Source organism: Talpa occidentalis, unplaced genomic scaffold (assembly GCF_014898055.3).
Source record: "Talpa occidentalis isolate TD23 unplaced genomic scaffold, MPIMG_talOcc4v2.1 talOcc4.12, whole genome shotgun sequence".
Classification (NCBI taxonomy): domain Eukaryota; kingdom Metazoa; phylum Chordata; class Mammalia; order Eulipotyphla; family Talpidae; genus Talpa; species Talpa occidentalis.
Window position 1 is genome coordinate 53,429,868 of NW_023601212.1, and position 16,543 is coordinate 53,446,410.

The 16,543-nt window shown below is 48.8% G+C and overlaps 1 protein-coding gene across 6 annotated transcripts in view; it reads right to left on the reverse strand.

Annotated features, from left to right (window-relative positions):
- The window catches only part of CACNA1E (calcium voltage-gated channel subunit alpha1 E), a 464,826-nt gene that overhangs the window by 48,758 nt on the left and 399,525 nt on the right, over positions 1–16,543 (reverse strand). For all 6 annotated transcript variants that reach the window (XM_054693427.1, XM_054693426.1, XM_037506339.2 and 3 more), the window contains 6 exons: positions 14,915–15,565; positions 14,257–14,570; positions 11,898–12,057; positions 10,576–10,705; positions 9,928–9,987; positions 9,153–9,259 (listed from right to left, as the gene is read on the reverse strand). In XM_054693427.1, the coding sequence (XP_054549402.1) occupies positions 9,153–9,259; positions 9,928–9,987; positions 10,576–10,705; positions 11,898–12,057; positions 14,257–14,570; positions 14,915–15,565 (1,422 nt within the window). The remainder of the gene's footprint in view (positions 1–9,152; positions 9,260–9,927; positions 9,988–10,575; positions 10,706–11,897; positions 12,058–14,256; positions 14,571–14,914; positions 15,566–16,543) is intronic.

Below are 16,543 nucleotides of genomic sequence, written 5' to 3' on the forward strand. Positions count from 1 at the left end.
CAACTAACAGATGGTGGGAAATGAGACACAATAGTGAGCTCAGGCTTAGTTCTTCACTCACTGGCCCAGATCAGCATCACACTTACAGTCTGAGGATACGCAACACAGGACATCAGATAGGAACTCCCAGGGCTTCCCCCCAGCATGTTCCAGCCCTTTCTGCCATTCCCACCTCCCCGGACAGGGGAAGAGATGTCCATCTACCCTTCACAAAAGGCCATGTGGGAAGAAATTTAGTATAGTTCAAAGAATGTTGACTTTGTCCTGAATATGAATTTTAAGACCCTCTTCATGCTTATAGGACCAGGAATTTCAAGTTAATTTTATTCAACAATAGATCTAAATATAGATAACCAAAAAATATTGCAACGATAAGGTCTTTTAAAACCAGGGGCTGCTATAAATTTATATTTTATCAATTCTTTTACTACATTAGATTTTGATCTCTTGGACATCCAAGAAAACTTCCTTAGGAAGTCACAACCCCTTTCTCAATGGGCCAGTTCCCCTTCCCTCTCAATCACACTTCTTCCAAACCACTCCCAATATATTTTACTTCAAAGAAAAATCAAAGAAAATATTTACCCCAAAGCGTTCCTATGGAGCATCCCAGCAGAAAGCAGTAAAAAGGAAAAAAAAGGGTGGATGGGGGGAGAAAAGGGAGGCTCTCAGAAAACTTCAGGAAGGAAAGATATTCTTGTAATGACAGGAAACTGGGGAAGCCCAGACCCAAGGGACCCTACTTAGAGGCACGGACAGACCCACACCTTCTGGGGCAGGAGGGCGAGGCACCATTTGCTCTCTACACACCTCTCCAACCTGCTAAGACCTTTTGTGAGCACCAGCGAAGCTGCCTCGAGCCAGGTGGCATATGGGTATTGTCCTTTCTTCCTGGAAGCCTTGTTCAATTGAAGTTTTCTAAATATAGGCTTTTACTTTTACTTCCTTGGTAGTCTTCAGACAAGCTCTCTGTTTCCAGTGAATTTATAAGAAACTAGAGGATTCATGCCACTCTGGGGCAGAAATGACCTCTTGGGAAAGGTGTTTCACATCATGGGGACATCTTCCTGCTTGTGCAGAATTTCATCTGAAGAGGGACATGCAACCACTTTGAAAAGTTGTTCTGACATTTCCCTGAAGGGCAGAGGAGCCTTATAAAACTACTTCAAAACATGGGGGAATACATGTGTATTAAGGTCCTGATGTCCCATACGAGGATGCCTTTTGATGAGTTAAATGATCAACTTTCCCATTAGCTATTTACTCTGCAGTGTGAAGCTCTACTGGTGAGGCTTACCGCAGTAACAAAGGGCAAGAGCATATATATTTCGAGACAGAAATAACAAGAGCTAACTTTTTGAGTGTTTATTCTTGGCTAAACTAAGCCATTTTAGTACAACTCTTTCTTTAGACCTTCTGAAAACTTTAGAAGACAGGTACTGCCATGCCCATTTCATGGCTGGGATTCACAAAGGCTAAGACCCAGTGCTAGCAGAGCGAGCTGGAACTTGAATCCAAGTGTGCATGGTGCTGAGTTGGGCTATTGAGCCTCTACACTGGCAGGTTTTAGTTCCAGGCTTTGTCAAGTAGTTCACCAGTTCTAGAGCTAGGAAAGAATTCCAAAGTCCACTTAATTGCAAGGGAAACTGAGGCCATGGGAAGATGTGCCCAGGATAAGATCAGTCAATGAATGAACTGCAGATGAACCCACTGCCCTGAGGAAATGACAATCTGACTTCTGTTCTTAGTTGTTGGTTGTTGTGAATGTTACTGTTTCTCCCTATCATTCCTTACGTTTCATTAATGTACCAAAACACTATGTTATACCACCATATGCTATATGCAAAGACTTCTAATGACCAATTTACTTAGGAAATGATCCCATACTCAAAATAATATTCATTTCTACTGTAAAGGCTAAATGAGTGGAGAATGAAACCCAAGCCTTTTAAGTCTTAAATCCCTTGTGTGATAATCTCCAAATGTTCAGAGAGCAGATAGAATGTTTCCCCTTGAATTCTAACAGCTTCTTTTCACACTTGAGAGTTGGTAGGTCAGCCAAACATAACTTTATCCCAATTAAACAGCATTGATGGAGTCCTTAACGGATATCAGGTATTCTTCCAGGTGCTCAATACACCACTGTGAACAAATGAGGTCCCTAGCCTCTCGGGAGTTACCTAGTCTACTAGGAAGACAGGCCTCAAGTAAACAAACAAGGAGGTATCTGTTCCTTCTAAATGAAAGGAGCATGCCATGCTAGGTGCCACAGGAAAAACAGAATTCATTTGATTGAAAACTTTACCAAAACAACAACACAGATCACCCTCCACTTTCGAGGCTGCATTCACCTAGAAGAAAAGCTAAGGGACATTCTTGCATATCTCTCAGATAAGAGGGAGTAAGCTCTACCACCATGAGAAGGAGGTCTAGGATCACACATTCCCACCTTCCATGTGCTGCCAGCCCAGGTCCTTAACACAGACCTTTACCTCCAGTAACACTTGAGTGGTTTCTCAGGGGTTCCCATTGACACCCATCTCATACACCTGTTCAATTGTTCTAGTTAAATCACTATGCAAAAGGTAAAAGGGGTAAGCCTTGCTGTTTAAAGGAAGGTATACTATTTGTTGTTCCTCACATATCTGGATAAAGGGCAGGATTTGCAATTAATTTTGTCTCAGAATCCTAGTATACAGAACAAAGGAGTTCTCTGACCTTTGTGTGTGTGCACACATGTGTGTGTGTGTTGTGTGTGTGTTGTCCCTTGTTTTGGAAAATGGGGTTTCTTGATGGTACACTCTGATCTTAACTGACTGAGGCTGCCAAAGTACAGGGTGGGAGGCTGTCCATCCCGTTCTGCCTTTCACAAATTTGAGCCAGGAATAGTAATCAGACAGAGACCAAAAGTGATATAGAGATTAGTCATTGCTCTGCACATCTTTCAAACAGGTCTCTTACTGCAGAGAGCCCCTGGAAGCTACAATGCTGAGCAGTTGCAGAAGAGCACACTTGTAGTCTGTTTTAACATGTTCAGCACCAATTTGAGAACTGCCATTTGTAATGAAGGGAATACTGGACAGCAAAGCCAGAGAGTCAGGAGAAGTCCCGCTAATTTAAATGTATCATAACTTACACATGGGCTGGGCCAAACTTCCTTCCTCAAATGCATGCATATGTCTTATTTAAGCCATTGTCAAAGGCAATAAGAGCAAGAGAGATGTTTTATCAGACCAAGAGAACAAACTCATTAAGTCACCTTGCTTTAGAAATAATTCATGTGGGCCTCCCTGGTGGCGCAAGGGGTTAAGCACAGCACTATGAAGCTATCTGCAGCCTCTGCAGCACAAGTTGGATCACCGGCCCACCAGGGAGCTACCCACATGGCACAGCAGATCTCTCCTGGCTCTCCCATTGCTCCCCTCAGCAGTGTATTTCAGTCAGTCTGCCTGTTCTGTTCCCCACTCAGTCTCTGGTGAATCCGTTCACCCCTTGCACCTCTGGTCTATACCCCAGTTCTTGTATGCATAAATAAATCTTTTTTTAAAGAAATAATTCATGCAATCTTTACAAATCATTTAAGTATAATAATTTGGTAACACTTTGCTAGTCTTTGCTGCTAAATATATAATCAGGATTTTTTTTACGCTGCCTAGCTAATTACTGAAATTTTATCAGGTTTAAAAATTGACTCTAATGTTAAAATCTAAGGAAAATTTCACAAGCTCGGGTGCACTGGTCCCACTTTAATGGGGAATCAATTGGGCCACCCATTTTCCCATTTATTCCCTACTTATTTGGTAAGTTCCTGGCTACTCTCCAGGAAAAAGTGCCTCATTTCTCTTGTATCTCATCAGTAAAAGATGAGAATTTTCCAGCTCAATTGTCAAGCTTCTTTTCAGCTTTTCCTCATGTTTCATTCACTGCAATCTTGCACTTCAGCTTTCTAGTCCCACTTTTCTCAAGACATGCTCCCACATTAATTTCTGCTAGGAAAGGACCCTCCTTCCATGGGGAACAGAGCAGGGACAGCAGGTTCTGAAGACTCCTTCCTCCTTGAAATGGAAAGGCCTTCTGCCCTCCCCATGGGCCCCCGAGGGAACAGCACAGAGATCTACAGAAATCCCTTGCACTAGGGGGATGGACACTCTGGTTGCAGTGTAATGGGGGCAGGGGTCATGCTGTGAGGCGCCTCATGCCCCTTGCTAAAGTGCCTGGACTACTACTTGGTAGGCGATAACAACTGTCATTTAATTTGTACTTACTAAGTATTTGGCACTATCCTGGACACTAAATGTATTTTACCATATTCGATTCCCACAATACCAAAATAGAACTATTTTTAATTTTTACTTACAGGTGAACAAGTGTAGGGCCAGTGAGTTAAGAGAGTTAATGACCAATAGGGCTGGAATTCAGACCTGCGTTTGCTGACTCTGAAATCCATGCTCTTACTTCTGATGTGACTCCACCTTTTCAGATCGGAACCACGGGCAAGTTTTAAGCAAAGAAGGAAACAGCAAAATAATCCAGTATTTCTGAACTCAGACACTGAGCTATCTACCCTAGAGCCCTTAGCCAGTCTAGGGTCTATGAGGGTTCATGGGAAGAAAATGGCGCATCAGGACTGATAAGGTCATGGATGCCCTTCTCTTCCACCTCTCCATAGGCCTGGTCTGCCTCCAGTTGGAGAGAGAAGGCTTTGCAGGCTGAGGGGAGAGCTAGACCAAGCCACCACTTTTGAGTTACAGGGAATAATGGAACTAAGTAGAACACTGTAGGTAGAATGCAACTTAATGTAATGAAGAAAGCACTGAACTTGAAATAAAAAAATTTCTGTTGCTTAACAGTGGACTTGGTGACTGGCTAGTCAAATGAGTCAAACCTCAATCAATCCATTTCTCAAGTGCAAAACAGGACTGTGTGATGAATGAAATAGAAATAAAAGAAAGCAAAATTAATATTCTCAAAATTCTCAGTATTCTCAAGACCCATGTAAAAAGGGGAGGAAATTTTCCCTTTACGTTGAAAAGGGTGATTTGTATAGCTTGTCTTGAGAGAGAGAATTCTCTGGAACTTGGTAAGGCTAGTTCATTTGTTTGTGTGAAGAACCGAATTCCTCACTTTGACTTTGCACTGCTCAGCTGCTGCCACCAGGGACTATTTCTTCCTGACGCATACCTCAGCATCTCTTTGGGTCACTTACGACCCACCACCTTTCTTTGCTCTGAACAATTATAGCCCTAGCACGATGCTATGTGGTAAATAATTAATCCTTTTCTTGAGGCACATGGACCTTCACAAGCTCCCATTACACAATCATCATAACCTTAGCAAATTTTCTCCTTGACAACACATAGCACCATAATGAAGGTATTTTTATCCAGGCACTGGGAAGCAGGAGACAGCAAAGCATCGATCCATCTCCAAGCAGTTTTGTTACTCAATCTGGTGAACAAGTGACCTGATTTGTCTTGTTTCTTAGTTGTCTTCTTGCACACATATCCCCAAACTCCTCATCTGCTGGAACATTCTAAGACAGCTTCGGTGCCGGCTGAAGTCCAGCCAACAGACTCCCCCAGCTGGAGACTAGTCTGTAATGCCAGGCTCCGCCACCATGAGTGTGGATGAAGCAGATGGCAGGCACATCACATGATCTAAACTGATACTTCCTGAGACCCATCATGGACTCTTCTGCCCCGAGTGACTCCAAAACCTTCTTTTAAATCTGGAGGCCATGGTGATGGGTTTTCTACTCACCCTGCAGAACTGGGCTCTTCCTGCAGCTGTGAAGGTTCCTCTCCTAAATCGGGCGATTTTTGCATGTGGGCCTGGTGAACAGACTTTTGGGTTGGCATGTGTATGGAGCCATGTTCCCTAACTGGATCACTTCATGTTGCTTGGTTCTGTGGAGATCCCTTTCACATCTGACCACCTTCCAAATGTGCCACTTGTGGATAAAGAGAACCCTGGGGGACTCACATCCATTGTGCCATATGGCTAAGGTCACCAAGTGCACACTCTACAAAGGGCTCCCCAAAAGCAATGTATTTTCCAGTGTTCATGGAAAGACATAGATGCTGGCGCTTAATGCCAAGAGCAGGCAGACTGGAAACATCTCTTTCATATACTCCCTCCATGTGGCTCCCACATTATCCCTCCATTTCCTTCCCAAACCCCATTTTCAAGGCAGTTAGAGGATAGTACTACAGTGGGTACCCCAAGAGTCCATGGCCAATAATGATCTTTAGGGTCTCTGGCTGGACACAGAATCAAGGTGACTTTAAAGCTGGAGTCATGAGGAATCACATCCTTCTATCTGCTCATTGCTGGAAATTTCCAACCCAGTTCAGCCAGCATCCTAAATCCACAGTTAATGGGGTACCTGATGGCTACATTTAATTTTAATCTTCCTTTCTCTGACACAGAGCTGTGGAACAGGATGACTTGTCCAGCTCACAGTAAATGGGTCTTCTTTGCGTGAGGCATGACCTTGTCCACTGTTTCTCCCCTCATAAGATTAATGTGCAGTCAGTCTGCTTTGGGAGAGTCCCTTTCAGTTCTAGAAGAACAGGGTCTGTCAAAATAGAAGCCTCAAAGCAAAGCTTGAGGTTTGAAGGGACTACCTCAGATACCAGCAGGCAGTACATATACAGGAGAGGCATCAGTACCATAATGAAGGAGACATGTATGTTCTGCTATTGCAAGGCTCTGCAAGTGTGAGCACGTGCTAGCAGGGGGCTCTGAGTCGTTGTTCCGTTCTCACCTGTGCACACTTATACCTTCACATCCAAGCCCCAAGCTCTAAACCAGAGCCATACTACCACATTCTATGGCTCCTGAGGGCCCGCCTAAATCTAATGTCATCTGTGCCTATGCATTTCACTGAATGGATTCCGAACCAGCTCCACCCCTGCAGCTGTCTGTTTCTGGATGCATTCAAAGCACGGCGTCCATCTCCAAGACACGGGCAGTGTCAAGTGTCAGGAAAGTGACACGCTTCAATAAAAAGAATGTAATAAAAGCTAATGTGAGAATTCCGGTTCCTTCTGGCATCAAGAGGCAGATTGACTCATGTTTCTCTTTCTGGCTAAGGGCTGAATATTGAAAGGCCAAGCACGGCTGTGATCCAGATCCCCCATGTGCCAGGGAGTCCTGACCTTACCTCATGCCCTGCTACTACAGCAGACAGCCGTGGGGAGCTTCAGCATCAGCTGCAGAGAGCTCACACAATGCTGGATGAGGCACAGGCCCCAGTGGGGGAGGAGGTGAGAACAGAAGAGCCAATTATTTTTCTTTGAAAACTGTTTGTGTTGACAAGCCATTAGAAGTGGTGAATTTACTATTTAGAATCCAGCCCAGAACAGCTCACCTGGTGACTTGATTTGAGCCCATCCAGTTACATGTGGAGCAGTAGGAATGCAGAGGTGAGGGGCCTGGAGAGCAGGGGTGCATGTGTGTGCACACAGACACTCACGCCTGTCCTCTCATGCATTTCCTCCTGAGCTGCAGTCCCTGCCCACTGGCCACCTTCATCCCTTCACTAAACAATGCAGATGTGAATCCTGAGAGTCACAGTCACCATACAGCATCCTCTAGAAGGTGCTGAATCTCATAAACTGGCAGTCACGTGACTCCCCTATGAGACAGCTGGCTCCAGGTCTCCCCCACCCCACATACCCTGCTCCCACAAATGAGGGAATATGCTTGGAGTGCAGAGACCCAGGAATGCCAAAGTTGAAGCCATCTCTGCTTTTTCGTGCAGGAAACCAGGAAGCAGGAATAAGTGGTACCAGAGTGTGAAGAAATTAGGAAAAGCAGCTCTGGTCCTCCCATGGAAATAATTATCAGAAGAATCCCTCTTTTCCACAAAGGAAAAGATAATTAAAAGATTTCAGAGATCCAGTGACTCACTAGATTTTTTCTTGAAACCTCAGAGAGGGAAAGGCACAGCTTGAGGCATTCATAGTTGGCAAACACTTGGTGTCTCCATATAGCCTCAAAAGCAGGGGCTATATGGTGAGGACAAGGAATAGGGAAGGCCAGACCTAACCTCTGCCCACTTCCCTACACAGGTATTAGGCTTAAGGAGACCTGAGTGTTCTTATAAATGCTTTATAATGCACACTCAGTGTGGACCTCAGAATCAGAGGATTCTTGGGGTACCCCGCAGAATACCTGATCTGAGGACCAACAGAGAGACTTCAGCTTTGTGGCTGCTAAGGCTTCACCTGCCATCAGCACCAAAACCACCACTGCCATGTTTCATAGGGTACAGAGTAAGAACAAGACAAATGACAGCCCTCCAGCCTGTCACCACTGCTCTACATCTGAGGGGGACCGTGGGACTTGTGGAACGAGGCAGGCACGCAGAGACTGCCTCAAAATGTCCCTCCTCCTGATGGCACCCTGACACCTACCTAGTACCAGCTTAGGGAAAAGACTGATGACACGCCTGCCTCCTGGCTATCCCCGGAGGACTAAGAGAGCCCCTTCCTTGGCTGGATTCAGTATGGAAAATCAGAACGTGGGTGAAAACCTGCTACAGCTGGATCAATATTTGAAAAAATCCCCTAAGTATAATGAACCTGGTTTACTGTTACCTGAATAGGTGAAGGCTATTTTTTCGAAGTCTGTTATCCAGGAAGTTTGGTAACGTCTTTCCTTCTAGAATGAAACATTATCAGTAACGTGCTTATGTCCCTGGAAGGACTCACACTGAGGGAGAGTCCTGCTCCCGGGCAAAGAACGTCCATGCTCAAATTCTGTGAGCCTCAACTCTCCATCTTCCTTTCAAGCTGATCACTGTTTGACAGAATTGAGAAATGGAAGCGCACACCCCTAGATCCCTCCTGGAGACCACGGTGGCACTGCCCACTCTGGCAAGCACCTACCCGCACGCACTCATGTACAAGAGAGGAGCTCCAGGGCCTCTGAATTCTCCCTAGCTACTATCCCTGCTCCTCCTTCCCTCTGTGAACTAATGTGAGCTGATGCTGCAAGGTTCTTAGGGGTAGGTTTCCAGGCCAACATTTTTAGTTCGACTCTGAGTGAATTACTTTTCAGGCTGGCCCTGGAGGAGGCCTCACATCCGCCAGGATCTCAGGAAGTAGGGAGGGAAGAAAATTGAATATAAAGAGAGAGTTACTTACGCCAAAGCGAAGGCCACCAAGGCACCAACCACCACCACAAAGTCCAGGATGTTCCACAGGTCTCGGAAGTAGGACCCATCCTGCAGGATCAAGCCCTGGTCTATCATCTGTGGGACAGGGATGTGAATAGCCACAGATGAGCCAGGAGGTAGTGGCAGGGCACACCCTGAGCTCCAGGGTGCTTAAGGTGACACCTCCATAGCCAGCGTCATCTCCAGAACCAGCCCTTCCCGGGATGTGTAGTGCAAGAGGACGCAGGTCCCATGGGCTCGCTGCACAAATCTGTGAGCCCGGGGCCTCTTCTCAGAGCACTGGGGTGCAACTAGGTTACCTGGAGGTCACAGAACACTGACACCTTTCAGCAGTGACTCAGAGCTCCAGGCACAACCTCTGTTGCACAGAAGGGCAAAACCCCATATGGGAGTGAATTAGGGTGGTGGGGAACAGACTGGGGGGTAGATGGGACCAGATGGTGTCCAGGGAGACTCATCCCTATCTAACCCTTGACATGCACCAGGGGGCTCAAGCCAGGGGGCACATGAGGGAGGCAAGCCCCCAAGCCTGACTGCACTCTCTTTGCCAGCCCAGCTCCTCCCTGGGCCATCTCCACAGCCCGATGCCACTCTTCAGAGATTTCAGAGGATCCCCAGACCTGAGGAAGTGGACACTGAGGTTGGCATTAGCCGGCTGGTGACAGCATGGGGGAAGGGTTCTACAGGAGAGGAATGGGTGACCCAGCTGTACCGGAGCCCAGGTTCTCTCTGGGGGATTTTACCTTTATAACCATCTCAAAGGTGAACACGCCAGTGAAGACATAGTCAAAATACCTCAGGACCTGTAAGACACATGTAGTGGGGGGATAGGGGTCACGGGGGTCCCTCAGCCTACACACACTTCCACCTGCCACAAATACATGCAGGCTGCAGGCACACCCAACCCTATGCATTTCTGCCTCAGGCTGAATTGTCACGGCTGGTTGGACGCAGGATGCAAAGTAGCCTTAGGTCCTGCTGGAGTCAAGGACCAGGTGGTCAGTTTCTGGCCTTTCTCTCCTTGTACCCCACACTTCTCCCCCTGAACAGTTCTGGCTCAGGACCGGGAATCCTGGTCAGTTTCTACCCTCCTCCCTCCTACGTCTGTGTACAGCCTCGGGCCCTCCAGGTGTCTCAATTCTCCAAGGACATACATGTCACCCATCAGCTGATGTTAGGCCCCTCAGGCAGCTGTGGCCCTGGGTGACTCTGTATAAGGCCTGCAGCTGAGCCATGAAGCTGTGCAGTGTCAGGGAGAGGGTTTGGGCAAAGGGGGTAGTCTTAAAAAGGTTCACCCTTCACCCTGACAGCCAGAATGGGTGACTTCGCTATCCGTTCTCATTCCCCAGAACCTTCCTCGGTTCACCTCTAATGCTGGAATGGACACCCACTTTGTTGCGCTCCGAGTTGGTCAGGACTGGGTCCTCAGCTGCCAGGGCAATGCTGCTGGCCGCGATGACCAGGAGAATACACATCTCAAAGTAGCGAAGGTTCACGATGTAGTGGCAGGCCCTGCGGATCCTGCGGGCGGTGGGTTGGGGGGCGGGGGTGTGCACAGAACAGGGGAGAAAGAGATGTTCTGCTGATCTGGCTGAGTCTGCTGAGTTGGCTGCTCCTGCCCTCCCCACCTCCACCTCCACGTACACCAGACTCCTCCAGACAGCCAGGCCCTCACGAGAAGGAGCCTGGGGAGAGCAATTTAATTTCTCAGGCACAACCCTTGATTTAAAGCCCCAGTGGGGGAGGTAATCAGATTGGTTAGAGCTGCAGTACGTAAGCCAAGATCCATTATCTGCAAGCACATCAGACCAGGGGCAGCAGTCAGCACCAGGCCACACGCTCAGGGGGGCTACCTGGTCCCTGGTCTCTCCCCCATCCCACCCCACTGCTGTACTCAAGGTCCACTCCCCCACTGTATGGAAACTGGGATATAGCAATGATAAGAACCAAGAAATAGACCTGGATTCTAACATCACTGATGAAAGCAGCAACAGGTTTGCACGAGCCCTGGGCGATCTAGTAAAGTGATGATATCCATAGACAGCATTCTGGCCTCAGGTGGCCTGACACACCTTCACCCAGGTGCCTCCTTTCTGGACTCTGCCCAAACACTGGCCATGCAGCTAAGGAAAGGCTCATCTCTGGAGACTCAGAAGCTGGCCTACGTGTGCATCATACTCACTTCCAGAGCAGAGGCAGCTTCTCTTTCAAAATATCATCTTTCCTGAATCTAACCTTCCAGACACTTCTCAGCCACTCCCATCTCATATCCTGACCTCTGCTCGAGGGTCCCATTTCAGCATCATTATCTTGCACAGTGGGACCAATACTCTTAACCTCCAGGGAATGCTCTGCCCATTCTGGGTTCCATGCTCTCGACTCTGTCCACCTCTAGAATATTCGGGGACATGTCCTCAAGTGGTCTTCTTTCTTGACCACCCCGCCACCGTCACCCATATCACCCATTACTAGGTGAAAGATCCTGTACTGGTGCTTTCCTGTGCTGAATGGCTCCCTAGACCATGGGCACAGGAGTCAAAGGAATTTTAAGTTCATGACCCATCTCACCTGCTAGCACCTGGTGCTTCACATGCCTGGCCTTCCCCCACCCAAAGAAGAACCAGGAAGCTGACCAGACCCTCACATCACTCTGTCCTGTGCTCAGACCCTGGTTGTGTGCCCAGCACCAAAGGCGGGGGAGGGGATGTCTTACGGGTTGGTGGTGCTGAAGATGAACATGGAGCTGTGGGGCACCATGGCTTTGCCTGTTTCCCGCTTCTCCTTCTTTTGCTTCTTCTTCTCCACCTCCTCCTCATCCTCTTTGATGTCTGCCTCCTTCAAAGGGCTGGCCTCACCATCAGTCTTGTTGCTAACTGAAAGAGGGACATTTTGACACCATCACAAACCTTGCAACATGTGCCCTTCTTCCCCCCCTGGGGACAGGACAGGTGATGGGAGTGTGCCTGCAGAGGCCTGAGAACATCAGAGTTTTGTTAGATGATACTGAGTTAAGCCCTTGCTCTCCTCACCTTGAATTTATGTGGGATAGTTTTGGGCTTTTTTTTTTAACCATATAAATGACAGTAACCATGTTTCCCCAGGTAACAGAGCGGTAAACAGAATGGTTGTTCCTGTTGTAAAGTTTACCAAGTTTAGATTTTATATCTAAAATCTGGATTTTTTGTATATCTTTACTTCCTGAACTTCCACATCAGCGCACCCTGAGAGGTAGACCAGCATTATTCTGTGTGTGTATGTGTGTGTGTATGTGTGTGTGTGCATGTAAGTTATATATATATATATATGTGTGTGTGTGTATATATACATATATATATACATACACAAATATATATATATATATGTAAGTTATAAGTTATATTGCATATAACTGGTGTTCAGGGGAAACAGGAACACCTCCTAAGGTCACATAGCTACCATGGGCTCCCAATTCAAGATCCTAAATGCTTTCAATAAAATCACATAGCAGAAGATGTAAAGAAACCATTACTCTGTTCGTGGCTGCCTTTCCAGCTGCGCTTTATCCAGCCAGGATTAATGAGTATGCAGTGGTCCACGGAATGCAGATCTGGGACTGGGAGGTGAAGGCGTCGGAGGCTGAGTGGGGCTCTCAGAGGGGATTCTCTGTCTCCATACCCAAGTCAGCATGTGGAAGAAGCTGAGGCCAGCAGAGTGGAGTAAGGGGCCCAGTCAACTCTTCCCACTGCTCTGTCAACACACAACTTCCCTAGACTCTGTGTGAGCAGACCTCTGAGTTTCTGCCCATTCCAGATCCTTCCAAAAGGTAAGTCATGTCAGTAACCAAATGCCCTCTGATAACCTGCTCTGATAACCTGTGACCAGGGCCATAGACCAGCCCCAGTGAGGACAGGGGGACCAAGCTTTCTTATTGCTTTTCATAAAAGAGCATCCAAAACATTTCTTACTTATAGGCATATAAAATTAAGCAGACACCACCCATAAAGCTTGTGAGCCTGAGATCCCGAGACATACCCAAGTCACAACCAGTGCACTGGACATGAGAAATTTTACTGTTTAATGTAGTGTTGGCATTTTCATGTAGAGATGGGATGGGGAGGAGATGGAGCAGTAGACAGGCACACAGGGAGAAAAGATTGCCCGGTGAGAGAGAGATATGGAAAACAGTCAAGGAGGGGGAAAGCAAGGGCGTGATACTGTGGTCAGGATACAGTGGCCTTGGGGCAGCAGGATTAATGCTGGGATGGGGCGTGGGGTCAGGCAGGGATTGGGTTTAGGTTGGAGTGATGGTTGTAGGGTGTGGGTTAGTACGGGGTGGGGTATACAGTTTAGGTTTGGAGTAGGGCCTGTGGGGTAGATTAGTGTAAGATGAGTTGTGGGGTGGAGTGGGGATGGGTGTGGGGTCAGGGTGGGTTAAATGCTTTCTTGTTGAGTTTTCCTTTAAGGTCTGGTAGACTTTCACCATTGCCTGAGAGAAATATGAGAGAAAGTGTGATGAAAAGCTCAAAGAAGGAAAAGAACAGAGTAATGGATTCATAAAATGTTAGCACAGGGAAAGACCCAGAGATCATCCAGTTCAAAGCTCTCATGTTACAGAGGACCCACTGAGGCCTCCAGAGAAGGAGAGTTCTTGGAGGCACACACTGAACAGAGGCAGAGCTGGCAAGTCCCCTGATATCCCCTTCCTCTGGGGTTCGTGACGTGGCACAGCACCTGGGAGGTCCCAGAGTAGCCCATTAACATAGTCATGTGTTGTATGTCAAACATAGTCATAAGTCAAACAGCCGAACAGCAAACTGGGTCGAAATCACAGTCATCTTGTTGAAAACTTAAGGGTAGTTAGAGATCGACAGCATAAGGAAATATTCTGGGCAAAGTCTAATATTGAGAACAGTGATATTCTGACTTATTTTTCCTGCATGCTGGCATAAACTGCCACTACTTTTACTTGTGTTATGAGCTTGTGCTGCTGGGCGGTTTGCAGCTTTACTGGGAAGGGTGCAGAGTCCCTGACTCCCCCCAGTCATGGGTGGCCTGTGAAGTTCAGGGGAGGGAAATAGGGATTGTGTTCTCACTGTGCACCACAGTAGAATCCACCAAGGGGCCCACGTCGGGGATGGCAACAGCGACACTGGTGCTCTCCGTGGTGGCCTTGTCCGTGTTGGCTGTGACGCAGGAGAGGTCAGGCTCACTCTGGCTGATGACTCGGCCCATGTCCAGCTGGACATCTCCCAACAGGGCTTGCTCACTGCTGCCCTCTGGCTCTGGCTCCGTCAGTGCTGCCTCCTTCCCAACTTCCAGCTCTGGCTGGGGCAGGACTAAGGGTGTGTCGGCCTCATCAAGGGCTCCGGCCAGCCCGGAGCCTCTGGACACCATCAGACTGTTGGTCCTGTGAAAAGGGAAGAAACAGCTAGTGTTTAGATCTTAAGAAGCATCTGGTAAGAGGGAAAGGAGAAGGCAGCCTGAGGAGCTCTGCTGTCCCCCCTCTCCTAAGCAGGTAGAAAGGAGCCAAGGTCCTAGGGCAGCGTCCACTCCTTTTTCCCATCCATCTGTCCGTGGTCTGCTCCTAATAGAAGACACACCCAAGCAGACCTTGGTTTTCAGGGGCCAATTCCCCTTGTTAATATTATTTAGAGTCACTTCCATCTCACAAAGGTGGCAACTGAGGCTTGCAAAGGCATATATTCCAGATCCCTACCACCAGGCCTGCGAGATGCCTCCAGGGTGATTTACCTTCTTAAGTCTTGGGTTCTTTCTTCTTCCTGGATTGTGGGTTCCTTGCTCCCATGGCTGCTCCTGGATTCAAGCTCTTTCTCCCCCTCGGTGGACACACCTTCATCCAGACTCCGCTCTTGGCTGGCTGACCGGCTCCGGGAGGAGGACGAGGCAGGCTCCTTGCCTTCCAGGCGAACACGGCGGTGCCGGCTGCGCCGCTGGCTCTGCCTGTGCCTGGCCCTGTCCTCAAAGGTCACCACAGTCTCCCCTCCTCCAGCCTCCTGCTGGGCTGGGTCACAGTTCCCGTGACAGGGCCTGGCCAGCCATGGAGGCTCCCGTTTGCCCAGGGACAGGGGGCTTCGCTGGTTGTCCAGGGCACTGGACAGGTCCCCTCTGTCCCCTTTGAGGGACCCTCCACGGCTGACGCGTTCTTCCTCACACTTCTCCAGGCCCAGGGAGAGGCCTTCAATGGGCCGGGGTCTCCGGTAAAGGCTGGGGTGGGCGTTGAGGGGGTTGAGGGGGCTCAGTGGGTTGAGAGGGTTGAGGGGGTTCATGGGTGGGGCCTCCTCCTTGTTGAGGGCCTCCTGGCTGGACATCTGCATATGCCTTCTCAGCTGGCTGGTACGCTGCTCCCACACAGACATGTGGTGCCGGCGCCTGCGCTCCCTCCTGGTGAAGGGGAAAGGGCCACAGTCAAAATTATGTGTCTGGAGGCCAGGGAGGGCTGCCACATGAGTGCAGGCCAGCCCTCGTGGCCATGGGCAAAGGGCAGGATGTGAAGGGGAGTGAATGGGTGAGCCCAGCCCAGGACCTGCAGACAGGAAGCACAGAAGACGCAGGCGAGCAAGTGGGCATGTGGGGATGAGTGGTTGGACTAGGGCCCCCAGTCCATGAGGTCTCATGCTCATCCCTGCTCTGCAGCAGCAGAAGGCTGGGCTGGGGAGGGACCAGCCCTGGGGCCTGCAGAGAGTAGAAGACCTTCCAGTTGTCATCCTTGCTCCCCCTGCTCTATCTCAACCCTCTGTGTCCAGCAGTGGCCTATCCAGGTCAGAGAACTTTCTTCCCTTGCGCACTCTCTCCTTCCCCTTGCAGACTGCAGCCTAGGATAGCAAGGGCTGGGGAGTACAATGGTTGGATACTACCGAAGGGTGATGACGATGGCGAACCATGTTATGAAAAGGTTTGGCCTCACCCTCAAAACATGAGTACTGGGTATCTGTCACAACAGCTAATAATAACCACAGGATGGTGTGTGCAGAGCACACCAGCAGCTCATGCTCAAAACTGTTTAGGGGGCCAAAAAGAGCCTTCGCGTGGCAGCAGAACACACAAACGTGACACACACAAGAGCACACCCAGAGCAGACTTGCACGGGAAGGGTGGTCACCTGCTCCTTCACACACATGTGCCTGCGGGCACACACCTGCAGCTGTTCAGGGGATACTCACATGCCCGCACACAACCTTACAGAGGCCCATACATAGCTGCACACTACTGCCTGCACAAAAGGCGTGCTCGCTGGCAAGGACGCCCACTCGCAGGCCACACAGCAGAGGGACGGCACACGGGGTCACGGACCTTAGACACACACTGAGAGAAGCACGTGCTGAAAGGCACAAGGGGCACGTCCACAAACCTTGTGCACAG